We start from the raw sequence: 27,484 nt of genomic DNA, 5'->3' as shown, positions 1-27,484 counted from the left end.
AATGATCCCTCTTCATCCATTTCCAGCCTCTGGCAAACAGAGGCTAGGCACACCATTCCTACCCATCCTGGTTAGTAGAACTTGATAGACCTAACCTCCATGCATTTATCTGGTTCTTTTTTGAACCCTGTTAAAGTCCTGGTCTTCACAACATACTCTGGCAAGGATTTCCACAAGTTGACTGTATGCTACATGAAGAAAAACTTCATTTTGTTAGTTTTAAACCTGCTACCTAGTAATTTAATTTGGTGACCCCTAGTTCTTATGTTACGGGAACAAGTAAATCACTTTTCGTTACTCATTTTCTGCATACCTGTCATGATTTTATAGATCTCTATCATATCCCCCCTTAGTCTCTTTTCTGAGATGAAAAGTCCCAGTCTTTTTAATCTTGCTTCAGATAGCATGTGTTCCAACCCCCCTAAACATTTTTCTTGCCCTTTTCTGAACTTTTTCCAACGCCAACTGAACTTTTTTCAGATGAGGTGACCACACCTGTACACAGTATTCAAGATGTGAGCATACCATGGATTTATTTAGAGGCAATAAGATAGTCTTTGTCTTATTCTCTATTCCTTTCTAAATGATTCCTAACATTCTGTTTGCTTTTTTGACTGCTGCTGCACATTGAGTGGATGTTTTCAGACAACTATCCACAATGACTCCAAGATCTCTCCATTGAGTGGTTATAGCTAAATGAATCCCCATCATTTTGTATGTATAGTTGGGATTATGTTTTCCAACGTGGATTACTTTGCATTTATCAACATTAAAATGAATCTGCTATTTTATTGCCAAATCACCTAGTTTTGTGAGATCCTTGAGACGCTTTTCACAATTTGCTTTGTTCTTAACTATTCTGAGCAGTTTGGTATCCTCTGCCAATGTTGCCACCTCACTCTTCATTCCTTTCTCCGGGTCATGTCTAACTATGTTGAATAGGCTTGGCCCCCGCACGGACCATTGGGAGATACCACTAGTGACCTCTCTCCACTCTGAAAACTGACCAGGGGGGTTACTAGCGCAGTTCCTCAGAGAACTCGCCCACCTTGATGCAATTCCCTCAGAGCGGGGATGCACAGCCCTGCCCTCACGAAGCGCTTGTCCCAGAGGCGGCGGGGTCACACTCCCGCCGTTTCCGTGACTGGGGGACGCGCGCACACTGTGCGGGACTGGTCACAGGGGAGTTGCACTAACGACCTGCCATGCCCGGGATCCCTCCCCCCCCCCGCCCATTTCGGGGTCGTGCGCCCGTTTCCACCTCCCGGAGCAGAGACTCACCCGTTTCCCTCCGCTTCAACCGCTTCTAACAGCTTCTCCCGTAACCATGGCGACACAACAGCGGGACCAGAAGCCCCCGCGCGACTCCCCGTGGAGCGCTCTAGCAACCGCGTCTGGGCAGTCCCCGCCTCCGAACCGAGGAGTCAGGTGATCTGGGAATGGGCGGGGCCTTCGCTGGAGGGGAGCTGGACGTAGGCCAGGTACCGGCGGAGCAAGGCGGGGGAGGTGTGGGGAGGAAGGTCTGGGATGCGTGGGGAGTGAGGGTCTCGGGAAATGGGTTGGGGGTAGGGCTTGGGGGGCGGGGGGATGCGCGGTCTGTCCGGGCAGTGCCAGGCCAGGAGGAGGTGGGTTTCATACACGAACAAAGCCGGAAGGGATTTCGCCGTGGCCTTGTTGTCTGACCTCTTCGTGACGCAGGCCGTGGCCTTCCCTGAACTTATTCCTTCGGAATGAGAGAGACTATTCAGCAAAACATCCAACCGTGGCGTAAAAAGTTGCCAGGGTTGGAGAATTCACCGCGATCCTTGGTAAATTGCAATAGTCCTTACCCGGCTAAACAATTTACGCCTTGTCTTCAGATTTAACTTGGGTAGTTTCAGGTTCTGGTTAGTGGCTCTGCATGGTTGAAGAGCTCTGTTAGTGAGTCCTTGTCCCACAGACAGACAGAAAGCAGGTCAGGCTCCATGGTGATATTTATTGGGGTTTGCAAGCAAGCATATGCATGACACTACTCCAGGAAAGTTTTTTTTTTTCCTCTCCCCTTAATTGTACCAGTAGTGCTAACCTGGGTGCCACCCTTACAGTTTATGGTTATGTTTAAAGTTCTCTCTAATATGTGGGGTTGCATAGCTGCCTAATATGCCCTGTGCTGGGGCTCAGGGCTTGCTGCACAGAGAGCTGTTGTGGCTGGGGGCAGAGACTCCTCTCTCCATCCTTGGCAACTCCCTCCAGGTTGTGTTGGAGATTAAAGAAAGGGGCTTTATGGGCTGCAGTCCAGAGCCCCCATTTGTGCAATCCTGGGGTCCCCCATGAAATCTGTATAATGTAGGACAAAAGCATGCGAAAGACCAGATTCCATGGTCTGACATGGTTTTCATGGCTATGAATTTGATAGGGCCATAAATATATACTGTGATCAAGTCAACCCTTAATCTTCCTAAACAAAATGGATTACATGCCTTGAGTCTCTCACTCCTGGGAGAGTGTTCTTCTTTCTTCCTAGATTCATGACTTTACATTTGGCCACATTTAAATGCATGCTGTTTACTTTTGCCGAGTTTACCAACCAATCCTGATTTAAGGATGTGAAAGACTAGTCGACTTTCCAATAAGCATATGCTTATCGGATAGTATTTTGACTAATCGATATAAAATAGAGGCAACAAAGGGGGAGGGGAGTAAAGGGGAACTTCAAAGTGTCAGCGCCATGGACCAGATGTGCGGATCAGAGATGCGTCGGCTGCCCCTTTAAAATGCTGCCTGTGTGCCTTTCAAAGGGGCAGTTGTGGAGCCCAGGATCAGCTGACCCCAGACTCCACTGCCCCTTTACAACAGGCCAAGGTATCAGTTTCAAAGGGGAAGCTGCCACACAGCTGACCCTGGGTTCCAGGGAAGTACCAAGTGGAATCCGTGATCAGCTGGGGACTCCTCATCTGAACCTGGGTTCTGGGGAAATGCCACGGGGAGCCCGGGGTCAGCCAGGGAGTCCCCAGCTGACTCCAGGCTCCAGGGCTGCCCTTTTGAATCACCACAGAGAAAGGAAAAACAGGACTATGTAGCACTTTAAAGACTAACAAGATGGTTTATTACATGATGAGCTTTCGTGGGCCAGACCCACTTCCTCAAATCAAATAGTGGAAGAAAATTGTCACAACCACATATACCAAAGGATACAATAAAAAAAAATGAACACATATGAAAAGGACAAATCAAATTTCAGAACAGGAGGAGGATGGGGTGGGGGGTAAATGTCTGTGAGCTAATGATATTAGAGGTGATAATTGGGGAAGCTATCTTTGTAATGGGTAAGATAATTAATGTCTTTGTTTAAACATTCTCCCAGTTTGTCCCTAGTGTTGTAACACTCTCAAACTTCATCTCCCTTGTTAGAAAAACCAAATCAAACCCAGCATTTTGTTTCTTCTTTGGGGAAAAAATAAAATGGACCAAATTTAGATTGGCTGAAAGTTTAAGTTGAGTCAACTCAAGTCTCTGAAATTTCTCTTGCTTTCAGTAGGGATGGATATGCTCCAGTGTTACTATGCAACTGACTCATTCTGTCATGGACTAATCATTTTTATATCCATGTCCTTTTAAGGTATCTACATGAATGATAATATAAACACTGTTTTCCCCCAAAAGAAACCAGGATGGGGAGAATATTTATTGAACTATGTCTGGCCTTAGAAACTTCAAGTAATGTCAGTGTATTGTACATTGGTTACACTGCAAATATAATTTTGCAACTTAACTTTTTTTTATAACATATGCAGGACCTAGAAATGTCAGATCTGCTGCTCCTCTTTAAAAGCTGAGCATCCACAAACTTGGATTTTGCATCTTTATGACCTGTAGTTTGCCAGTGATGTTCTTGATACATTGGCCAGGCAGTGTGTGAATCCACTATCCAGGTTTTACTCTGAACTTGAAGCTGCACGGGCTGAAGCTCTTAAAGCAATACAGTAAATAGGAGCAAGGAGAGGATTTGCTTCTTGATTTATTATTTAATAGAAAATACCTTCAAAAGTATAACCAGAAACCTTGGACCAATTTTTCATAGGGTACGTAAAATTCATGGATTTCTTGATTTGTATTCTGTTGTAAGGTCTGGACTTCCTGGGTAAGAAAAAAAACTCTATTAAAGTAAAACAAATATGCTTATGCTACTTACAATCAGCCTCTTGCTTTTTGGAATAAATTATTGATAGGAAGCTTAGTGGTTGTTTGTTTTTAAAATAATTTATGGGTACAAATTCTGTAAGGTACGAAATTAACAGGGTCAGAATGCTTAGACTAGAAAAATATTGATATGAGAAAAAGCCAAGAGAGAGAACAGAGTCAGTAAAGGGAAATCATTCAGGGTGAAAAGGGAGATACTTTGTGGGTAACTGACACTCTCACTTTGGTTTCCTTGTATGTAAATGGTCTTGACTTACACAAGTGAATACGTAAAAGCAGATAAACTAATATTCCTGACAAATTGTGTGCTAATTTCAGTGTAAATTGAGTGATTGATGAGAGAACCAATACCAGGCATATGGTCAGATTCATTCCTGATGTGATTAACAGGGAGAGAGGAAGGGGTGATTCAAACAGAGAACAGGACTGCACAGTTAACACTGGAAGAAGGCAGCCTTGGAATAAATTGCCTAGAGAGATTGTGGAATCTCTATTAATAGAGATTTTTAAGAACAGGCTAGACAAACATCTGTCAGAGATGATCTAGATCAGGTTTGAGGAACCTTTTTTGGGTTGGGGGCTGCTGACCCACGTAAAAATCAGTTAGGGGCCTCACCCAAGTGTGAAGCCAAAAAACAAAAACAAACTCCACACTAGCATAGCTCCCAACTAAGAAGGAGAAAGACACTCCCCATATTCCCCTCACACACCAGAGCCTAGAGGGCCCAGCCTAGTAGATTTTGTGTGTTCCAGCCCAGCAGTGTGTATGTGTAGGGGAGGGCTAGAGCACCAGTGCAGACTCCCCAATCCTGGAGGGGGGCAGGGGCCATGAGCCTAGGGGGCTGAATCCAGGCAAGGTGGGGGCCATATTCAGCCCCTTCGGCCTGAGGTTCCCCATCCCGATCTAGATGGTGCTTGGTGTTGCCAAGAGTGCAGGGGACTGGACTTGATGACCTCTCAAGGTTCCTTACAGTTCTATGATTCTGTGACTTATGTCAGGAAGTCTGCTGATGTGGGATGCACTGAATCAACACATCTCCTAGTTGCTCTTGTCCTGCATCCTCTTCAACTAATGCCACCCACCTGCAGTCCCATAGCCAGAAATCTCCATCTACTGATGCCAGCAAAGGCCTTGAGCAGAATTAGCCAATAGCTGTAAGGAAGAATAAAACAGAGAAGCCAAGAGAAATACTGGGAGGTGTTTGTCAATGGTACATTAAATGTCTGTACAATATCTTAACGTAGCAAAGGAAACAAGCATAATTTTGGGATGTAATATATGCACCCAAGGCTTCAAATGCGCTACAAGATAAAATTAAGAATTGTGGGGATTGAAGGCTGTGCAGGCAAAAAACATGGGGGTACAAGTAGCAACTGGAGTGGTGGAAGAGGAGGGAAATAGCCAATTTGAAACAAGATTATCTGATCTACAAAGAGTGTGTAGCATTGACTGCCCTAGGCTATTTTCCAAGAAGCTTTTTGTTTCTCAAAATATGATGGTACTTTACTGAATTCGTAGGGCAGAAGAATGCATTCAGGGAATAAACTTTGTATGCATCAATCTGGAAGTAAATTGCGTTATTTATAGTAGTTATGACCAGTGTTCCCTGTAACCTGAGTGTTTGGATGGCCACCCAGGAGAGATTCAGATACTGCCTTTCTGATGACCAGAGCACCCACAGGCAGCAGAATGTATTTATGTTGGTGGTACACATCCTCATATGCCTCAGTGCACATAAAAAAATTCATTCTGCTCATGGATGGAAAAAATTAGAGGGATCATGGGTTATGACACTCCTGTTTGCCGACTAAAGAGCAGTACATTAGTCTCTGCTGCATTACATGTAATAGCTAATACAGCTGTAGAAGCATCCCAAGTAGTAAATTCAGCCTGTAATGCTAAGTAAGACATGTTGCTTTTTATCTCAAGGATTAAAAATGCCTCCACACCCCCTTTCAAAGCCACGGTTGCATTTAAGCAAATTCAGGCAGCCATAAAATATTGAAGAACTAATGAAATTCCAGGAAATGATGAGAATCCCAGTACTTCTGTGATATTGCTTTAAGCTATGGATGTGTGAGTATCTAGCTGTCGTATTTCTAGATGTAAAATCAGTTTCTGTACTTTTATATTATTTACGTAAATCCTGCACTGTGCTGAGTCCATGCCCCAGTCTTTCATATTTTCTATCTGATTTATTATTTTATGTTTGTATAATTTGTGAGTTCCTTGAGCCAGTGACTTTGTTTCTGTTTTCTATAGAGTAATATCATGAAACCTAATTGTAAGCAATAGTGTCTTGTATATAGATAAGGACTGATGACAACTGTTACAATTTACAGTGATAAAGATAAAATAGAACCAGTTTATCCTGGATATATTTACTTAGGAGGTAATTGTTAAAATATATCAAACTGCTGAGAGAGAAAGAGAACCACCCACTTTTTAAAAGAGAATTAAGGATTTGTGAGCGCTTAATTTTTTTTTAATACATCTCCAATGTCATTTCATCATAACTTCACTTCTCTTGTCCTCCATATCCTCTCTAATTTCTCCTTTTGTTTCTTCCTACTACTCATTTTCATTATCTCTCACACATTAGATTAAAGGGGCATTTTTAGATCTGTTGAGGATCAGATTGTTTTAAAACTAGCATTTCCTGGTTTAAGTAAGCTATACATTGTTTTCCTCAGTCCCTTAGTTCTTTCCATTTGCACTGACATTTTTTTGCTACCTCTGAGGTATAAAAGAAGGGATAGCCTGGATCAGGGGTTCTCAAACTTTTTGACACGGGGACCAGTAAATCCATTCACGAACTTTTGGAGGACTGGTAATGTTCATTTGCATATTTGCATGTTCATTAATCAAATGATGAATATTCAAATAAGTTGTTTCTGGTCCTCCCAAAAACCCCAGTGCCAGCTTTAGCAGAGCTTTTGATATGGTCACCCACAATATTCTTGCCCGCAAGTTAGGGAATATGGATTGGATAAATGGACTGTAAGACAGACAGAAAGCTGGTTAGACCAGGTTTTCCCAAACTTTTTACTTTAGTTGGAACCCTTTTCTTTTCCAATATTGCTTTTTTCAGCCCAAAAATATAAACACATAAAAAACAAACTGAGAAAATACCAGACATATAACATGTCTGGTATTTTCTCATTAGGTAAGTTTTATTATTACTAGATGTATCAGTTTGTAGTTTCAAACTGCCTGGCTGGTAAATGTGCTCAGGCTGCATGAGTGTGTCTACCAGCCAGACAGTTTGCAACTACTCAAGGAGGGTGTGTGTGTGGGGGGGACAATAGAATCCCCGGGCCGGACTAACTCATGCTTTGTGGAGGGGCGGGAGGGGAGGGGAGAACAGGGGCAGTGTCCCAAGATCTACATATGGCTGGGTCAGTCCCACTCCCCGCAGGCAGATTCATTCCTCCTCCCTGCTCCCCCCGCTGCGCCTCTGGCCAGGTCCCCCCCGCTTCTCCTCCCAATCTCCCTTGGCCAACCCCGCTGCCAGCCCTCCTTCCGGCAGCCACTTCTTCTCTCTTCCCCCACCCTCCATCTTCCCTGGCCAGCTCTCTGGCCCCAACCTCGCACCTCCCAGCAGCCCTGCTTCCACCGGCCCCCCAATCTCCCCAGCCTGCCCTGATTCCTCCATCCAGTGCTGCTTCCTGTGGCCAGCTCTCCCCTCCTCCTCACCCCAGAATCCTTTGGCACCTGCACCTTCCCTTAGCCCTGCACCCTCCTGGTGTCTCCCCCTTCTCTTACTGCCCCTGCCCCCTTTGCCCTCTCTTTCCCTGATACCCACCCCCTCAGCACTCTCTACCCCATCCCCTCCTGCCCCTCTGTGCCCTCACACATAACTTGCTCCATCCCCACTTCTCTCATGCCTACCCCTTCTTTCAAGCCTTCTCCCGGCACCTCCTCCTCCAGCCCCCAATGCCCTTCCCCTCTCCTCTGCTCTCCCAGCATCACCCTGTCCCCCCTCCCTCTGACACTTCCCCTCCTACCTTTTCCCTCATTGTCTGCACTTGGCCCCCTGGCATTTCTCTCTCTCCCGCACCCTGTCCCTTGGTGCCTCCCCCTCCCCAAGCCCCTTCTCCTTCCACGCCTCCCCCCTGCGCAAGTGGCCCCGGTGGTCAGACACGGCATGCAGGATGATGAAGTATCCCTTTCGGTTTATGTACAGGGAGGCCTGGTGTTCTGGGGCACAGATGGGGATTTGTGTCCCGTCAATTGCCCTCCCCACAGTTGGGGAACCCCAGGGTGCCAAACCCCTCGATCACTGTGTCCACATCAGTGAGGCGGATGACTCTGCGGCGCAGCACTCTATTGATGGCCTTGACCACCTGCAGAGGGGGACACAAAACCAAGAGTCGCAGGGGTGCCAGGGTGGCTGAGAGTGCTCCTTCCCTGCCACTGTCCCGTGCCCCCACTTTCCAGGAGTAACTCCCCTGCAATCCTGGCCACCATGGGCAGTCCGTATAGCGAGTGGGACAGAACAAATCCTCCCGGGGAGGGGGACTTGCACCACCCCCCCCCCTTTTCCCTAGGGCAGCCCATACCCTCCTTGCACCCTCCCTCTTGGCACAGTGGCTGGATATTGCCATTCCGATGGTGGATCTCCCCACACTAAACTAGTTCCACACAGATCGGTAGCTATCCGGCATGGAGAGCTTCCAGAGGGTGATGGCCACACGCTTCTGGAGGGGAATGGTGGGCCTCATGTGCGTGTCCTCTCGCTGCAGAGCAGGGGCGAGCCACTCACAGAGCTCCATGAAGGTGTCCTTCTTCATCCTAAAGTTCTGGGTCCATTGTTCTTCCCAGTGCTCCAAGATGATGTGGTCCCACCAGTCGCTGCTGGTGTCCAGATGCCAGATGTGGCAGGGCACGCTGGCATCCAGGAGCTGCAGCTGCTCCTCCACATACCCTAGGACGGTCCGGTTAATGGCGTGGGGGTTGGGCTGCTGCAGATGTTGCGAGGCAGCCCGCAGAAAGTGCAGCCAGGCTTGCAGCAACATGTCCAGAAGAAGCACCAGAATGCCCAGGAGTAGCTCTGGCTCCATGGTACAGAGTGCTGTGGTGTCCAGAGTGAGGGCTACCAGAGTAGGCAAAGAAAAAAATGCTTTGCTGTCCCTTATCGAGGTAGGCAAGCAAGCAGGGAAACCTGAGAACTGGCTGTCCATTTAAGCACAGGCCTCAGATAGCCTCAGGCAGTAACTCCTCACCTGATGCTCTGCTGGAACTGGTTTCAGCTGGCCTTAAATGTGATTCAGTGTCCAATCAGTGTGGATATGCTGATGCATTTTGTGTGTAGATGTGTTATTTTGAAATAACTTTTGAAATAAGATATTTTGAAACAATGCTGTAGTGTAGCCCTATCCTATCAGAGGCAGCAGCATAGAGTGGCAGGCAGCTGGTCCATGAGGGGAGCTGGTTTTTAAACCGGCAACCCTTGCAGACCAGCTCCTGCCTGGCACCCTGCTCTGTTGCCTCTGATACTAAGGCAACAGTGTGGGATGGCAGGGTACTCCCTGGTGTGGGGCTGGATTGCACTGGCTGCCAGCCCCACCCTTGGGGACTAGAATAATTGACTGACCGGTAAGAATTCATGGAGTTAGTCAACTATTCTATTACTTGTTATCTAACATCCTCAAGGATGAGAGCTGCAGGAAGTGGAGCCAACCAAGCAGCCTGCTCTGCTCTGCCATCTCCCAGCTAGGTCACTCCTGCGGTTGCTGTGAGTGTAGGGTGTTTCTGGCACCAGGCCCTCCAGTAATCCCTCCGGCTTGTGGCACTTGGGAGGTGGGGGCTTAGGGAGAGGGGTTCAATGGGGGCAAGAGCTGGTGTGTAGGGTGGGTTGTCTCAGGCCCTACAGCCCCTAGGGACAGCGCTGCTTGGTAGTGTAGACAAAGTCTGAGATAAGTCTGTGCACAAATTGCAGCCATTAGAGAGTTTACCAATCCCCAGGTTGTATGTGTGTGTACTTTGGGTATTGGAAATGGACTTTTGAACATGTGAACCTTTATGTTGCGATGTTAGCTTTTTTATGAATGTGGGTGCGCTGCAGAAAGTCCAGCAGTAGGCAACAAAATAATTAGGGGTCTAGAGCACAGGACTTATGAGGAGCGGCTGAGGGATTTGGGCTTATTTAGCCTATAGAAGAGACTAGGAAAAAGAATTTCACTAAGAGGGTGGTGAAGCATTGGAATGAGTTACCTAGGGAGATGGTAGAATCTCCATCCTTAGTGATTTAAGTCTTGGTTTAACAAAGCCCCGGCTGGGATGATTTAGTTGGGATTGGTCCTGCTTTTAGCAGAGGGTTGGATTCAATGACCTCCTAAGGTTCCTTCTAACCCTATGATTCTATGCATCTGCAAATACTAACAAGATGGACTATAGTTTGATCTAGTAAAATAAGAAATATGTTGTATAATTTAGTTTAAAGCAGTGATAATTTTTCACATACCTATTAAGTTTCACAATTAGTACTTTTTTCCCCAAAAGAAGCAGATTGTAATGTGCCTTATAAACTGGGTGGCTGTGTCTACACTGGCAAGTTTTTCCGGAAAATCATCTGATTTTCCGGAAAAACTTGCCAGCTGTCTACACTGGCCGCTTGAATTTCCGGAAAAGCACTGATGATCTAATGTAAAATCATCAGTGCTTTTCCGGAAAAACTATGCTGCTCCCGTTCGGGCAAAAGTCTTTTTCCGAAAGACTTTTGCCCGAAAGGACCAGTGTAGACAGCATAGTTCTGTTTTCCGCAAAAAAGCCCTGATCGCGAAAATGGCGATCGGGGCTTTTTTGCGGAAAAGCGCGTCTAGATTGGCCCTGGACACTTTTCCGTAAAATGTGCTTTTCCGGAAAAGCGTCCTGCCAATCTAGATGCGCTTTTCTGAAAATGCTTTTAACGGAAAACTTTTCCGTTAAAAGCATTTCCGGAAATTCATGCCAGTGTAGACGTAGCCAGTATGTATACATTTGTAGATGCTGAGAATATATAGGTCACTAGGCTCTCCACTTAACTATTGTCATTTTGGGAGGAGGATTTGGCCTGTAACTTAATATTCCAAAGCTAGGAACATTTTATGTTAATTTAGGAGAGAAAGTGAAGAATATCCTCAAATAGAAGCAAGAGGAGAAACATAGAGGCTGTGTCTATACTGCACCCCTTTTCCGGAAAAGGGATGCAGATGAGACAAGTCGGAATTGCAAATGAAGCGGGGGATTTAAATATCCCCCGCTTCATTTGTATAAACATGGCTGCCGCTTTTTTCCGGCTTGGGGCTTTGCTGGAGAAAAGTGTCAGTCTAGACGGGGATCTTTCGGAAAATAAAACCTTTTCTGAAAGGTCCCTTATTCCTGATTTTAAGAGGAATAAGGGACCTTTCGGAAAAGGCTTTATTTTCCGAAAGATCCCCGTCTAGACCTGCGCTTTTCTCCAGCAAAGCCCCGAGCCGGAAAAAAGCGGCAGCCATGTTTATACAAATGAAGCAGGGAATATTTAAATCCCCCGCTTCATTTGCAATTCCGACTAGTCTCATCTGCATCCCTTTTCCGGAAAAGGGGTGCAGTGTAGACACAGCCAGACAGATCAGACTAGAATGGCCAATATTGGAGTTCAGATGGTACAGACAGTCCTTTTTTTATGAAAAATCCCCACAATACCGTACTTTATGTAACTACAGGTTTATTAGGCACTTGGGTTTTTTTGTTTCACTTTGTGTGTCTAACCAGTAGAACTATATTAATCTCAGCCTTCTCTTCATGGTTATGTTAAGTCAATGACAAAACTAGCATTGAATTCTATAGCTTCCAGGTGGGATGTACTTTACACAACTGAATCTACGCTGCTACAGTATATACAGCCCATAATTAACAATTAATCCTACAAATGTGCATATCTTTTAATTAATGGAATAGTTCCCATAAACTTCTTTATCCTGTTATGAAATTCTGATTCCTGTTTCTAATTCTAATCTCTTGCTAGTTTCTACGTGTTGGAATCACAGCAGCTGTGAACAGCAATGTTCATAGGCAAAACATTTTGCAAACACTTGTAAAAGTGGAAAATGTACAATATGATGCAACTGTACTGTATATTTAGTCTTGGAAATATTATTTTTATCAGTAAATGTGAGTGTTAATTTCATCACACACAAACTAACTAAACAATAATTCCATAGATAACTGAAATACAAAGATAAGCAAAGTAAGAAAAATACAGTTTGAGACCTTGTTAGAGGCTATCATTAAATAATTATCTGGCATCCCAACAATTTCTTGCAACTGTAAAAATTTAAATAGATATAAATAAAGCCTAATATCTCAATTTTTGTTCAACTATGAAAATATAAGTTGATGAAAAAATCTTGATAATAAACTTGATATTGTCTATTGAATACAAAATGATAGCGGAGAGGAAATGAAAAATTACATATGAGGGAGGAAAGAGATCTTTTCACCTGAGATTTGAAAAGAAATGGAAAACCAAATCAGTGGTAGGGAAGTGATAAGTAAAGGGAAACAATTTTAGGCTGTTGGAGCAGCAAAGTAGAAGGATCTTGCACAAATAGCAGTGAAATTGAGGGTAGAGGAAGAACAGGGGGGCTGAGACAGAAAGGCAAGGCAAGTGCAGAATAAGCAGAAGAAGGCACGAAAGAATTAGAGGGAGGTTGACTTAAAGTCAGGGACTGTCTTCAAAGCAAGGACTGCAGTTTTGATCTTGTATTAGGGTATGTCTATACTACAGCGTTATTTTGAAATATCTTATTTCAAAATAGTTAATTCGAAATAAGTGATTTTGAAATAACGCATCTAGACACACAATGCATTTCGAAATAGCATTTTCCTATTTTGAAATAGTGCGTCCACACTGAGTGGACGCTGAATCGCATTTAAGACCAGCCGGAACCAGGTCTGGCAGGGCATCAGGTCAGGAGTTACTTTGTGTGGCTGCTGCCTGAGGCTAACTGAGGACTGTGCTTAAAGGGAGCCCCCCTGGACAGCCTGTTCTCAGGTTTCCCTGCTTGCTTGCCTACCTTCATGAGAGACAGCAAAGCATTTTGTCTCTGCATGTTCTGGTTGCCCTCACTCAGGATACCACAGCACTCTGCAACATGGAGCCAGAGCTACCCCTGGGCACTCTGGTGCTTCTCGTGGATGCGTTGCTGTGAGCCTGGCTGCACTTTCTGCAGGCTGCCATCCGGGAGGTCCATCGGGGGGCTGTCAGTATCGAGGGGGCCCTGTGGGAGTGCTTCCACCCTGAGGAGCACTAAGAGCCTCTCTGGACTGCCCCACACTGGGGGCTTGTGTCCCATTCCTCCTTCACGTTCTTCCACTTTACCCCTCCCTAACACCCCTTCCTGATGTCAAATTAAATAAATATGTTTTCATGAACACAAACTCCCTTTATTTAACAAAACTTGGGGTGGGGGGGACGGGAAATAAACTCTGGTGAGACTGGGGAAAGGAGGAAGGAGAGGGGAGAAGAGAGAGTGGGAGAGGGAAACCTGGGAGGAGGGAGCTGGAAAGGGGAAGCAAGGGGAAGAAGGGGGAGGGGAAGCTCAGGGCTCAAGGTTGGGTGTCTCACCGGACCAACTTGATTTTCATGCAAACCTGCTCCTGGGTTCGCATGTGGCCTTTGGTGGCCAGGCTGGCAGCTATCCTGCCATAGACGGCCGCGTTCCTCCGTCTAGTGCAGAAATCGTGGATGTTGGGGGCATCCCCCCCAAACCTGAATAAGGTCTGTGATCTCCACTCTGGACCAGGAAGAAGCCTGCCTTCTCCGGGCCCTGGCAGGCTCCTGGGAGCTGGCAGTCTGCTTCTGGGGAGCAGAGGAGGGCTGGCTGCCAGTGGCTTACTGGCTCATGTTTTGGGGCCACTGGGTCAGGGGCAGTGGCTCTGGGCGGGCTGGCAGGCTTGGAGCTGGCACAGGCACTGTGGCCAGAGTCAACCCCTTTAAGGGCTCCAGGGAAGGGGGAGGGAGAGGAGTGTTCTTGGTTGAGGCTGGAGTGGCCACCAGGGCTCCCTGGAAAGGGCTGGAGGCCCCCTATTTCGAAATAAGTGTCTACGCAGCACTTACTTTGTAATAGCTATTTCGAATTTGGCGTTATTCCTCATGGAATGAGGTTTACCAAATTTGAAATAAGCCTTTTGCTATTTCAATTTAATTTCGAAATAGCGGTTTGGCTGTGTAGGCGCTAGGAAAGTTATTTCAGAATAACGGCTGTTATTTCGAAATAACTTCGCTGTTGTAGACATACCCTTAGGGAATTAGTGGTGTTGTAAGGTATCATCCATGTGTGGAAACATGCCTTAGGATGGGCGAAATCATTCTCAAGTGACAGTCTGGATATAGGATTTGGAGCACAAAGCATCATAGAAATGTAGGGCTGGATGGGATGAAGTACAGTCCTCTGTTCTGATGCAGAACCAAGTAAATGGAGACCATCCTTGATAAGAATTTGTCCATCTTGTTCTTAAAAACCTCCAGTGATGGGGATTCTACAACATTCCTTGAAAGGTTACTCCTGTGCTTAACTACCCTTATAGTTAGAAAGATTTTCCAAATATCTAACCAAAACCTTTCTTGCTTCAGGTGAAACCCCCTCTTGCCGTACTTTCACTGAGCATGGATCAACATCCTCTTTAAAAAGTATTTGAAGACTGTTATCAGGTCTCCCGTCGGTCATCTTATTGCAAGACTAAACATGCAGATATTTTACCTTTGCTAATGTGTCAGGTTTTCTAAACCTTTTTCATTGTTGTTGCTTACTGGGAAAGAATTGCAATAAAGAAGCCAAGAAAAGATAAGTATGGATTAGGATTTCAAGTAGGGTCGACTTCAAACAATTTTGTGTGGACAGTAGGGATGTTAAAAAGCAGATAATTTGGTGACCATGTAACCGCTGAAATTTTCAACAGTTATACTGTTACATTCACCCATAGTGCGGGGTGGCAGGCAGCAACCTGGGGGATGGTGTGCTCTGGGAGCCAGCTCCCCAGGAGCAGAGTGGGAGTGTGCATGTAACCGTACATGGTAACCAATAAGACCAGGTTTATTGGTTAACCGTGTAAACGGTTACTTCTTACATCCCTAGTGGACAGGTGATGATAAACAGGCTTACATTTTTGGAAAAGGAAAGTCAGGTTGCTGACCTTAACAGTAGAGTTTCCCAATGTTAGACAGAATTGCATAGTTTTGTGTTGACATCCTGGCTTCCTTCCTTACTTGAAATTTTCATTTTGATCAGATTATTCTTTGTTCTAAAGCTATGCGCAGTGTTAATATTTGTATTTTGCTAAACAGAGGGGCTACTATAATTGTCTATAAATCACCCATGAGGTTTTTTTGTTTTTTTTGTTTTTTTTAGATTTCTGATTGCCATGGCTGCCGTTGACAGTTTCAACCTCTTGTACAGGGAGATTGGTCGTTCCTGCAATTGTTACATGGAAGCGCTGGCTTTAGTTGGAGCATGGTATATGGCCAGAAAATGCTTCACCCTTGTGTGTAATTCTTACAGTTTGATCAGGTTGCATTTCATCCCCAAGCTGGTCAGCAGGGCTGATTTTGTAAAGCGGTATGGAAGATGGGCTATCGTCACTGGTAAGAGAAAGCAACAGTGTATTTTTGTCTGGAAGACAGTGGTACATGACTTTGATTTGAAATATGCTTTTCCCCTGTTTGAGCTTAGTAATTATTTATCTATCTATGATATGTACTATATTTTATTATATCTATATTATATTTTGTAGCTGAATTAGAGCCTTTCATTGTAAATACTAACTCTGAAATAACAGCATTGTCAGTTAAATCCTCCCGTCAATATTTTTCATCCCTTTTAAGCAGATGATCCAGTCTTTCAGATCTTAGAGAGTCCTACTGACTTCTGTTGTACTCTTACAATCTGACACAACCCCTTTCATTTAAATATTACTGGAGTCTGTCATTTTTTCCCCCTTTACTTAGACACTCTTCTGGTTCTGCATGGTTAGACTCAGAAGCCAGTTGACATTTAAGAAGATGAGTAGAGACTTCTAGTTGAAAAATGGCTATTGGAGGAGCAGAATGACAGGCAGATATGTACCCAGCATCTTGGTGACACTCTTGTGTAAATAACTTACACAAAGTACTCAGATTTGGCTCCGGGTAAAATTTGCACTTCTGACATCTTCTTTTCACCAGACTTTCCTCAGTCTTCTAATTTTGTATTCTAAACAATACATGACTCTTATAGATCTATTTACTACTTTGTTAGGCTTGAGGTTTTAACTGACTGTAACTGACAAGTCTCTCTCTGGTATGGTTTATTGAGACTGGGGCTGATCACTTATTTCTTATCGCCTTAAGGGGGAACAATATCATAATGAAATAAGAAGTGGAAACAGAAAACTGGGGTCACCATACTAGCTGCCATATCTCCACTTTACTATCTTTCTACTGTAGGTAGCACAGCTGGCATTGGACAAGCCTATGCTGAAGAACTGGCAAGCCATGGTCTCAACATTATTTTAATCAGTCGGAGCAAAGAAAAACTGGAGACTGTAGCTAAAGAAATAGCTGAAACATATAACGTTGAAACTGCTATTATAGTAGCAGATTTCAGCAAAGGTCGTGAGGTTTACTCTTCCATTAAGGAAGCCCTCAGAGACAAAGACATTGGGATCTTGGTGAACAGTGTGGGAGTGTTTTGTGCCTACCCAGAATATTTTACCAGGTTATCTGAGGATAAACTATGGGAAATTGTCAATGTAAATATTGCTGCTGCTAACATGATGGTGCATATAGTGCTGCCAGGGATGGTAGAGAGGAAAAGAGGTGCGATTGTGAATGTTTCTTCTGGATCCTGCTGCAAACCCACTCCACAGATGGCAGCCTATTCAGCCTCCAAGGTAAGTCAGGTGTCATGTTTAATGTTATATTGTTACACAATCATTCAGAGGAACAAAAATATGTTAAATTTCTTAAAGGAGGCATTCAAATCTTATGGGTAAATACTACATGAACAGTGTATAATTAGGGTTTTTCAGGGCCAGAATATGACTTTAAACAGAGGCCTATATCATAGGGATTATGCAGCAATAACTCCAGTAAAAATCTTAGCTCCTTGTTGCAGTTTTGGGAAAGGCACAACCCAAAATGGCAGTTCTGTTACCTTGCCTGTTGAGCTCACTGGCTTGCGCAGAGGCGTGTGAGGCTATTTATTTGTATTGTGGTAGTGCTCAGGAATTCCAGTTGTGGATCAAAGCACTATTTGGTAAATGCTGTACAAAAATGGCTTTGCCCTGTTGACTGGTGTCACAAATAATGCTAGCCTGGGCCTTTTTGAAGCTCAAGAACTGTGCCTTCTCTTTATTCAGGGATGCAAGGGAGAGGGATCGCTCTGGACCTCATTCTGTTCCCCTCTGGGCACCCACACAGAGCACGTCCTGGGATATTTCAGATGTTTTAATATATACGCTTGCTAACTAAAATATTAGAGCTTTTCACATTTTTGTCATATAAAGCTATTTTTTCAAGTGTATGGCAAAGCATTCCCAGTTATTTGCTGTGAATTATAGTAAACCTCTAAAAGTAGATTAGCATAGCTACTTGCTGGTGGTTCTTTTTGCTGTTAAATTCATACTGTATTAAATGTCAGGTTTAGAACATTAAATGGCTATTTTTTGCAAAACTTACAGAAAATGATGTGTTTTGATGTTTCACTTACCTATATGTGGAGTTCCAACTATTAATACTAACTAAACTTCTGGTGATAGCAGTAGAACTAGTATCAGGCTTCCTGCTTCCTCCACAAACTCCTGGAGTGGTAGGATTACTGATTAAGGTCCTAATCCTGTAAATATTTGATTAATTTTAAGCATGTGAGTCACCCCATTCACTTCAGTTGAATTACTAACAGGCTAAGTATTTGCAGGATCAGGGTCAAGGATGCTTGGGGGTTAGAGAAGCACTAGTGGGATAATGACATTTTAGGTTCAGTGTCTGCTTAAAGAATTTTTTTATTTTTAAAGTGTTGGGGTTTTGTTTTTAATGTTCAGTTTGTTTCCTCTCCACAAGTATAGTGAGGTTGGGAAAGGAAGATGACTTCTTCCTTCAGCCAATGAGGAATTCTGGAAAAAAAAATCCCATGAATTATCACCCAGAAGCGAAGCAGCACTGGAAGTATTGTAGGCATATGAGAATCCAGGATCATACCAGGTTACCACTAAGTCACCAGTCTGATACCAGACTACTGTTGCATTCAGATGTCTGGCCATATACCATGGTAACAGCATGCAACATTGCAGGAATGTTAATACCATCATAAGAGCATGCCAAACTAATTTATTTGATGTGCCTGATCTCTGTAGTTTCTACCTTTAGGTTTTTGATGCTAAAGGTTAATTTTTTACATTGGGGAGTAAATGAGCTGAGGAAGTGTTTGGACCATACACACAAATTTAGAGCCTAATTCTGTAAACATGCATGTGTGTAATTTTATACACCAGTAATTCTGTTAATTTCAGTGAGACACATGTACAGGCAGTCCCCGGGTTACGTACAAGATAAGGACTGTAGGTTTGTTCTTAAGTTGAATCTGTATGTAAGTCGGAACTGGCGTCCAGATTCAGCCGCTGCTGAAACTGACCGCCAGTTCTGACTTACATACAGATTCAACTTAAGAACCCCAAGCGTCCCCAAGTCAGCTGCTGCAGAAACTGATCAGCAGCTGATTCCAGGAAGCCTGGGGCAGAGCAACTCTGCCTCGGGCTTCCTGTAGTCAGCGCTGGTCAGTTTCAGCAGCGGCTGACTTGGGGACGCCTAGGGCAGAGCAGCTGGGGTGCTGCTGGGTTGCTCCAGTAGTGCCGCTCCTCGGCGCTACTGGACCAACCCAGCAACACCCCAGCTGCTCTGCCCCAGGCGTCCTGATTCAGCCGCTGCTGAAACTGACCAGCAGCGGCTGAATCAGGACACCTGGGGCAGAGCAGCTGGGGTGCTGCTGGGTTGGTCCAGTAGTGCCCAGAGCGGCGCTGCGGGGCCAACCGGCAGCACCCCAGCTGCTCTGCCCCAGGGTCCACAACAAAAGCCTGGTCTGCTGAGGGGTGGGGGACACTAGCTGCCCCCCCCCCCAGCAGACCAGGGACACGGGGAGCAAAGCCGCAGCGACAGCGGGGTGCCGCGCCTCTGAGGCTTTGCTCTGGCAAAGCCTCAGAGGCGCGGACCCCGCCGCCGCTGCGGCTTTGCTCCCCATGTCCCTGGTCTGATGGAGACGGTCCCCAGCAGACCAGGGGCACCGGGAGCAAAGCCGCAGCGGCGGCGGGGTCCCGGTGCCCCTGGTCTGCTGGGGATAGTCCCCAGCAGACCAGGGGCACCGGGAGCAGCTTTTCTCGCCCGGGAGATCAAGGTGGCGGGACCGCTGCCTGCGAGCTCCGGGGCGAGAAAGCCCCATTCGTAAGTGCGGATCCGACGTAAGTCGGATCCACATAAGTCAGGGACTGCCTGTATATGAAAAATTAAGTACATGCATAATGTTTGCATGACCAGAACCTAAGTGAATACACAGAGTGATATCTAATGCATTGAGTAAACTGAAAAAAGCACACCAGGTATTAAAGAAAAAATATATTTCAGTTGTAAATTTGGGTCATGTTGCAACAATAGTAGGTTTAAATACAACAAAAAATTCAGCCAGAAGCAAGTGTCTTTAAAATTGACATACTTTTAAACTAATTAACTGGATCTCTTACTGTTGAATGAAAAAAATAAATGCTGAAATCTAAAATTATAGCTTTGCTATAAAGATGTATTTTGGATTTTTTCTAGTAATTATGTCAAAACCCAGGGTTTCTTTTTTTATTTTGTCAAAACGGTAATATAGTTATCCAAGGTAATAGTTTTAACAGTACTTTCCACTAGTGCTTTATTCCTCAATGCAAAACTGAGGAACCCTAATATATTGTTTTTATCTTACTAGGCCTACTTGGACCACTTTAGTAGAGCACTGCATTATGAATATGCTTCAAAAGGAATCTTTATTCAGAGTTTAATCCCATTCTTCATCTCCACAAACATGACACAATTGGGTGATCACGTTCTATCAAGGAAGCTTTTTTGTGTGCCTTCAGCAAAAGTATATGCTCATCATGCTGTTTCTACCCTGGGGATATCCAGAAGGACTACAGGATATTGGCTCCATTCTATTCAGGTAACATAATTAATCCAAATAGTTCACATAACTAGTTCACATTAGTAAATCTCTCATGACCTCTTTTACCTAAGGGGAAATTTAACCTTGTGGCTTCCATTGATTTTCATAGAGAAGCTAAAACTAGTGCAATGTTTTGGACATATATTTTTAATCTTCAGCACAAATCAATCAATCTAAACCAAAGGCACTGCTCCATATTTCTTGACTGCTTCCATGTTTAATAAAATTATGAGTGGGCAACATATATTGCTTTAGGAGGAGAGACAGCATCTGATTACTACTTCTAATTTACATCTCAAATTTTTTAAAAATTGCATTAAAAAATACACATCTGGCATTTCTCATTTCCTGAAAATATTTTTTGTTTAAAAAAATTGTCACAAAATCCACATCTTTAGTCTCAACTGCCTAAAAAAGTGTCCCCCTATATAAGGTAGACTTTTTTTGATTTGTACAATATGTGATCTGTCTGCCCCCGGCTGCATGGGAAGGAAGGTGTCTGGGCTTACCCCTTGCACTGTCTCCAACCCTCCCCAGCTGCCTTCCGCCCGTGCTGTGCACTCCCCCGGGGTGAGCTGTCTGCCCCAGGCAGCCAGAGCCAGGAGCTGAGCAAAGGAGCTGTGTCCTTAAACAGAGCACCCCCCTCTCCCGGAGAACAGCCACGTTCTTCCGGACAGATGCAACAGAGGGAAGAAAGGTCGCTGAGTATTCCCACAGCAGGGGAATCTCCTCTCCCTCCCCACAGCAGATTACCTCTTCCCTGAATTCTCATCTTCCTCTGCTCTGCCTGCTTGGTCTCTCCCTGTGACAGCTGCTCAGGCTACGACAGCGATTCTGATTCGGCACCTCAGCCGTCACCGAAGTAAAAAAAACCCTGTATTACATGAAGACGAGTATAGCTTGCAGGGGTGGGGGAGTTGTAAAACTTTGCATAACCTGCGGGTTATCTATGCTAAAACACGGTAATCATGTAGTTGATAAAAATGTTATCATCTACATGATTAGTGGATTAGTGTGAACACCTAGTGGCTAATTTGAATATTTTTAAAAAATGGGACAGGAAGATGTAAGAGATTAGGAAATAATTAAGGGATGAGCATGGAAGTTTTTGAATTAACTAAGATTTGCAGAACCTGATTTTACATCTGTATTTGTAAATTCTAAATCAGGGGTGGGTCACCTTTTTAGAGTCAGGGGCCACTGACCCACAGAAAAATCAGTCAGGGACTGCCCACGAGTGAGAAACAAAAAAACCCACTCCTCACCAGCATGGGCTCCCCAATGGTGAGGGGAGCCCCAAGCCTTGGGGGTCAGATCCAGGCAAGCTGGGGGCTGCATCTGGCCCCTGGGCATTAGGTTCCCCACCCCCATTTTAAATGCATAAAATACAGCATTTGTTTTTTAATGTTATCATATATTGTTGTTTGCTTTATTGATGATGTTGATGTTCAGAAGGAGTTATACTTCCATGATAGTTCCAAAAACTGCAAGTAAAACAAAACAAATCCTTTAACCTTTTTTCCTCCCCCTCTTTTGTAGTTTCTTCTTGTACAGTACATGCCAGAATGGTTCTGGGTTTGGGGAATGCAGATTCTCAACAATTCTCTACGTCGGGGCGCCTTATCCCACAGAATACATTAAGAATATAATCTAGGAAATAGCAATGTGCTAACCTACTGCAGTAACTTAACTTGAGCATTGGAAGAACTTAAAAGATATTCTAGTATGCTTTCATCTCCTGTTAAACAATGTACGTATTATAGTTATTAGAAAAGCCTGGATCCTGCCGCTCTCCTTGTACTACTGAGCCCAGAGCAAAGCTGAGCAGGACATAAAAACTTTAAAAAAAAATTAGTTCAGATAATTAAATCTCTTGAGTTTCTCATGTAATTTACTGAGGATGGACAGTGTGTTGATTCTTCATGGGATTGATGGACTCCTGCTTAGTGTTCTCAAATTCTAATAATATGAATGGAAATTTCAATAGCTCAGTGTTTTGCAAGATTGGGCACTGGAGGAGTTGAAAGGGATACCAAATCATGTTGTGTTATAAAGACAATCTCAGATTTTAAATCAACTAAATCTCTTTAGAGTGGATTGTCTTGTGTTGGTTTTCCAATCTTATTGTGGTGTTATGTTTAATGAGAAGTTATGTTGTCTTTGAAAAATGCATAAGGTTACTTTTCAAATTTGGAAAACTGTAGAGAAAGCATTTAAGCCTTTTTCTTAATAAACCCTTGTTTGTGTGAGTGTTCTGTATTGCCAGAATGATAGAGCAGCAATGAAGTTCAGAAAAAGATGTTTTCTAGCTTTCTGATATTACGTGTGAAAGATTTGGATCATTTTTCAAGTGGATACTCCATTAATAATCTCTCATCTGTCTGAAGAAGTTAATATTTAAGCAATTAAAAAACTCCATGATTGAAGGTGGAATCTTCTCAGTTTTTCTTTCTTCAGTAGGTGAAAACCTTATATAATCTTGTAACATTTGCTTTTCTGTAGCTAGTACAGGTGGAACCCTCCTGATCTGGGACCCTGGGGATCTGAGTAGTTCCAAACCAGAGAGTTTGCTGGAGCAGGGGATGTCAAGGTTCCTCTCCCAGTTATTGGCCCTGCTCTCTGCTGTCCCCAGTCCTGCTGGGGCTGGGCTCCCCGCCTGGGGATGGGACTGCACTCTGGGCTGCTCTCCTGGCCAAATGAGTCCTTCAGTGGTATTCCTGCTGTACCTGTCCCCAGCTACGCTCCTGGCCATTGGCCCGGGCCACACTCCCACTGTGCCAATCCCCACCAGCCCACTCTGTGCTTCTTGGTGCCAGCCCTGCTGCCTCCAGTCCCAGCCAGGGCTGTGCTCCCCACCACACCAATCTTGCTGCTGCTGGGCCTGCGCTTCCCACCACCAGCCGAACCTCTGAACCTGACCAGCCAGGGCTCTCTGGTCTAGTAATATCCATGGTCCGGATACTGCTGGACTAGAGAATCCTGGATTTTAGAGATTCAACCTGTTGCATCTTTAAATACTTTCTCTCCGGCTGTTACTATATATTATGGTGTTAATACTTGTTGCAAAAACTATAAATATTCTGAATCTCAAACATTGGGCTTTAGTGCTGTTACCTACATACAAATCCCATGTTAAGTGGAATCTGAATTATGAACACCTGGTTTATTACTCAGGTTTCTGTGTAATATCATTAAGATTCTATATTGTCACTCCCTTACCTATTATAGTGAGATTATTAAAAATATAGAATAATTATGTAGTAGTAATGTAGTAGCTAGCAGAACAGTATAAACGCATTTTGGGGTATCTTCTAATTTCTGCCAATAGAATTGCTACCCATGAGGACATAATTTGCCCCATATTCCATCCTGATCTCTTCTGAGGAATATAAGGCCTGATGAAAAGCAGCAAAAACAATGTTTAGCTCCACCGGGGTGGAAGGCAAGGCATGCAAGAGTACTCTGCACCTCTTGCACAAAAGGATGGACCAACTATATCAATCCATTGGCCCAAACCCCAAGGTAGAGGTTATAAGATTATAGCTTTTGGTAAAGCCCAAATGATGCAATAGTGGCTGCAAAAAACACTCCTGACTCCTTTATGCCAGCTGTGGGTTGGAAAAGCAGGATTCTCCCTCACTACCCAGCTCCCACTTACCTTGGTGCTCTATACAAAGCCTGCATAGTTACTTTGTACAAGGGATTACAGTTCAGCCCCAATTGAACATAAAAGATGGGTGCAGTTGTGACTAAGTATAAACCTGTTACTAGAAGGCTAAGTCTAAAAAGTATCTTGTGATATTTTTGGTTCAGATCCATTGTTCTGTGTAAGCTGAGACCCTGGTCAGACACCCAGGAAAGATTCAGGAACCAGCTAAGTAACAGAGCACTCACAACCACCCACGTTGGGCAGCATTTCTTTCTACTGGTGTTGCACATCCCATGTGCCTTGGTGCACACAACAAAATCTATTCCACACCTGATTGGAAGAAATTAAGAGGGAACTTTGGTCAGATCTCTTTAAAATTCAGTATATACACAGTTCATACTTTGAAACCTGCCACAGTTCTTATTCTATAGAAATGAGAAAGTGTTTTAATACTGAGTATATTTGCAATGCTAATTAGCGAAAGGCTGACTTTGAGTAACTGCTGAGAATGAAATTCAGTTAGCTGTAACAACTGTAATTTGTTTCCTATAAACTTATGCAGTTTGTATTAGGGATGTTAGCTATCGTGTAACTGAATAGTTATGTAACCCCATGAAATCTTAGCAGTTACACAACTGTTCAATAGTCCCCGGAGGCGGGAGCAGCAGCCAGTGCGCTTCTGGCCCCACTCCCAGGGAGTCCCTGTCAGCCTCTCTTTTAAGTCTGGTCCTCATGGGCACCTTGCTGGGAGGGAAATGCATGTAGTTGACAAGATTAACCGATAAGCCCAGGCTCCCACACCAGAGCTTAGAGGGGCATAGTCTAGTACCATGATCACCAACCAGTCGATCGCGAGGCGTTCCGGGCCCCCCATTTCCCTCCACCCCCAAGAAGCCCCACCACCTACCTCGAGTGACACTGGAGCTAATGGCACCTTCCCGTGGGGTGGACGGAAGTCCTGCAGCTGCGCGTCGCTTCTGGGGGTTCCGGAAATGCGCTGGCTGCTTCCTTGCCCCAAGTCTGTGGTGTGCCGGGAACTTACTGGGTGTGTCTCCAGAGGCACGCGCTGGGACTTGCTTTCTCTGTGGGAGAGGGGAGTTGAGCCCAGAGGGGGCGCGTGCATGGGCTTCCCTGCTCCACGGGGCGGGGGGGAGTTGGGCCCGGAGGAGGCGTGCGACAAGACTTCCCTCCTCTGGGGGAGGGGCGGAGGAATCCTGGGAGAAGGCGGGTGCAGAGGACTCTCTGCCTCCTCTGGCCCCCTGCCCCAGAACCCTATCCCCTGCCCTCCCAGCACTGTGCTCCCTCTCCCCTGCCCCCTGCTGCAGATCCCTGTCCCCTGCCCTCCCGGCACTCTGTTCCCTCTCTCCTCGCCCCAGCTGCAGAACCCTGCTCCCAGCAGCCTCCTTCCCCTCCGTCCAGCAGGGTGCATTGGTCAGCCAGGCCAGCTTCCGGTGGTGCATAGCCCCTTCCTCTCTCCTCCCTCCCCCCCACGGGACTGCCTTTGCTGCACAGGGTCCTGATCCAGTGGCCCCGTCTCCTCCTCGGGCTGCCTTGGAGCCTTGCAGGAGCTATGTGGAACCAGCTGGGGTGCTGTGGGGTGAGGCACACATTGCTCAGCAGGTGCTAGGACAAGAGCTGGGGCTGCCTGTGGAGCAATTTTTAGTACTGCAGTCTGGATCCCCGTGGGAAGCCCTGGCTCCAGATAGAGGCAAATGGCAGCCATGCGAAGTGTGTTCTGGTGAGGCTGCCCCAATTGGAATGCACCTGGCACAGCTGCTGCTTGTCTCCAGCTGGAGCCGGGGGCCACCCGCGGTGTTATTTTTAGTGCTGCAGTGCGGGTCCCTGAAAGCAGCAGCGCAAGGTGTGTTCCAGTCTTACTTCACTCTAGCTGGAGCTGGGGCTGCTCACAGGGACTGGACTGCGGCACTAAAAATAGCACCGCGTGGGGTCCCTGTTCCAGTCCTGGCAAGCGGACCCACCAAAGGATATTAAATTGCGGGTAACTGACTACTCGACTAGTAGCCACTTCCTCATTCCTCCTTTGAAATGTACAAGAGCCCCCACTGAGGCTTTTGTACATTTCAAAGAAGGAATGCGGAACTCCACCTACAGCCCAGGACCAGTGGGAAATCCCACTCACCCTGGGCTTTGGTCAGCTTGCCTGCTTTGAAATGTAAAAGAGTCCCCCACTGACCTTGGGCTCAATGCTGCGCTGCATGCTGCAGGGAGCCCGGGGTCAGCTAGGGACTCCCCAGCTGAGCCCGGGCTCCTTGGAAGTTGCCTTTGAAACATCAGAGGCAGCCGCTGCCCCTTTGAAATGCCGCTTTGGTGTTTTAAAGGGGCAGTGATGGGGAGTACAGTGTCAGCTGGAGAGGCCAGAGGCAGTATTTTAAGGGGCAGCTGCTGCACAGCCGAGTCATGGATCTGCTTTGCAGCTGCTGCCCCTTTCAAGTACCACCTTAGGGTTTCAAAGTGCCCTGCACAGCTGTGCGGCACTGCCAAGTATCCTTTGTCCTCTCTCCCTCCCCCCACCCTTTTCTGCCTTTATCCCTTTTTTTTTTTTTTGCTCAACTAAATGCTGTGGGGTCCTGTCAAAATTGTTCAAATTGAGCCCGGGGTCCTGTCGAAATTGTTCAAATTGGGCCCGGCACTTCCTAAAGCTGGCCCTGCTGGGGGTGAAGCAGAAGGGGAGGGATGGGCAGCGGAGGAGAGAGGCAGGGCAGGTAGGTAGAGGGAGGTGTTAGGAGAGGGGCAGCTACACAGGATCAGAATGGGACTAGAGTATGAGTGGACATAGGGGGAAGAGACAGGCAGGTCCCAGGAGGACTGAGGTGAGAGAGAAGAGCAGGAGCCAGGACAGAAGGGGAGGAGGGGCACCAGATGATGCAAGGGCAGGGTAGGAGACATGGCAGCAGAGGGGAAAAGGAAAGGTTTATATTTATTAGTAACTTGGGTGCCATAGTGGAACACATCTGAACAAGCTCACTTGACTTCAGTACTGGTGCACGAGACAAAATTCACTCTGCTCTTGGGCGGAAAATCTTCAGCGGGAACACTGCCCTCAGCCTCTGCTCCTGAGTTAACGCAGTGCAAATTGGGTTAATGCAAATGCAGGATAGTTGCATGCGGGAGGAGAGGGTGCTGCGTGGGGGTTAAACTCATCCCTATTGGTAAGACGACGGTGGGAGGAATTCTTAGAGGGGGTACAGGACATCTGTGTCCATCCTGACCCCCCCCCCCCCAGTACTACATGGGGGCGTGGCTAGCAAGTCCCTAATTTTGATTAAGAACAGATGGTCCCCATAGCGCTGGAGCGGACTTGCTGAGCGGATGACGCTGCTCTCCCCCGCCCTCGGCAGCGCGAGCGAGCCTGGAGAACGCGCGAGCTCCCGGGCAGACACTGCTGGAGCCGCGCCGGCGAGCCCGGCTTGCTCTAGACACGCTGCGCTGGCCGCCCAGCCC

The 27,484-nt window shown here is 45.8% G+C and overlaps 2 protein-coding genes and 1 long non-coding RNA gene across 14 annotated transcripts in view; 1 reads left to right on the top strand and 2 right to left on the bottom strand.

Moving 5' to 3' along the window:
• Positions 1–1,438, bottom strand: part of DNAAF1 (dynein axonemal assembly factor 1) — a 107,284-nt gene extending 105,846 nt beyond the window's left edge. For both annotated transcript variants that reach the window (XM_075940325.2, XM_075940326.2), the window contains exon 1: positions 1,282–1,438. The gene's annotated coding sequence lies outside the window, so the exon portion shown is untranslated. The remainder of the gene's footprint in view (positions 1–1,281) is intronic.
• Positions 1,362–22,799, top strand: HSDL1 (hydroxysteroid dehydrogenase like 1). 11 transcript variants are annotated; one of them, XM_075940333.2, is made up of 8 exons: positions 1,397–1,481; positions 3,774–4,061; positions 6,110–6,256; positions 14,781–14,837; positions 15,556–15,788; positions 16,629–17,074; positions 20,140–20,370; positions 21,913–22,799. In XM_075940333.2, the coding sequence occupies exons 5-8, from the start codon at positions 15,569–15,571 to the stop codon at positions 22,012–22,014; spliced, it is 999 nt and encodes a 332-aa protein (XP_075796448.2). In that variant the 5' UTR covers positions 1,397–1,481; positions 3,774–4,061; positions 6,110–6,256; positions 14,781–14,837; positions 15,556–15,568; the 3' UTR covers positions 22,015–22,799. The 11 variants fall into 11 exon arrangements, with proteins under 11 accessions (XP_075796446.2, XP_075796448.2, XP_075796447.2 ...); XM_075940332.2 differs by having other exon boundaries at positions 14,781–14,858; XM_089781445.1 differs by having other exon boundaries at positions 14,781–14,995.
• LOC102452517 (uncharacterized) lies at positions 21,744–27,477 on the bottom strand. The gene is made up of 3 exons (XR_332769.5): positions 27,009–27,477; positions 24,930–25,104; positions 21,744–21,857 (listed from the first exon to the last, which is right to left on the bottom strand). It is a non-coding gene; the product is annotated as an uncharacterized LOC102452517 (long non-coding RNA).
• Positions 27,478–27,484: the final 7 nt, after the last annotated feature.

Source organism: Pelodiscus sinensis, chromosome 12 (assembly GCF_052426305.1).
Source record: "Pelodiscus sinensis isolate ZL-2025 chromosome 12, ASM5242630v1, whole genome shotgun sequence".
Classification (NCBI taxonomy): Eukaryota; Metazoa; Chordata; order Testudines; family Trionychidae; genus Pelodiscus; species Pelodiscus sinensis.
Note: the sequence above shows the minus strand (reverse complement) of the source record. Positions and strands in the feature narration are given on the sequence as shown.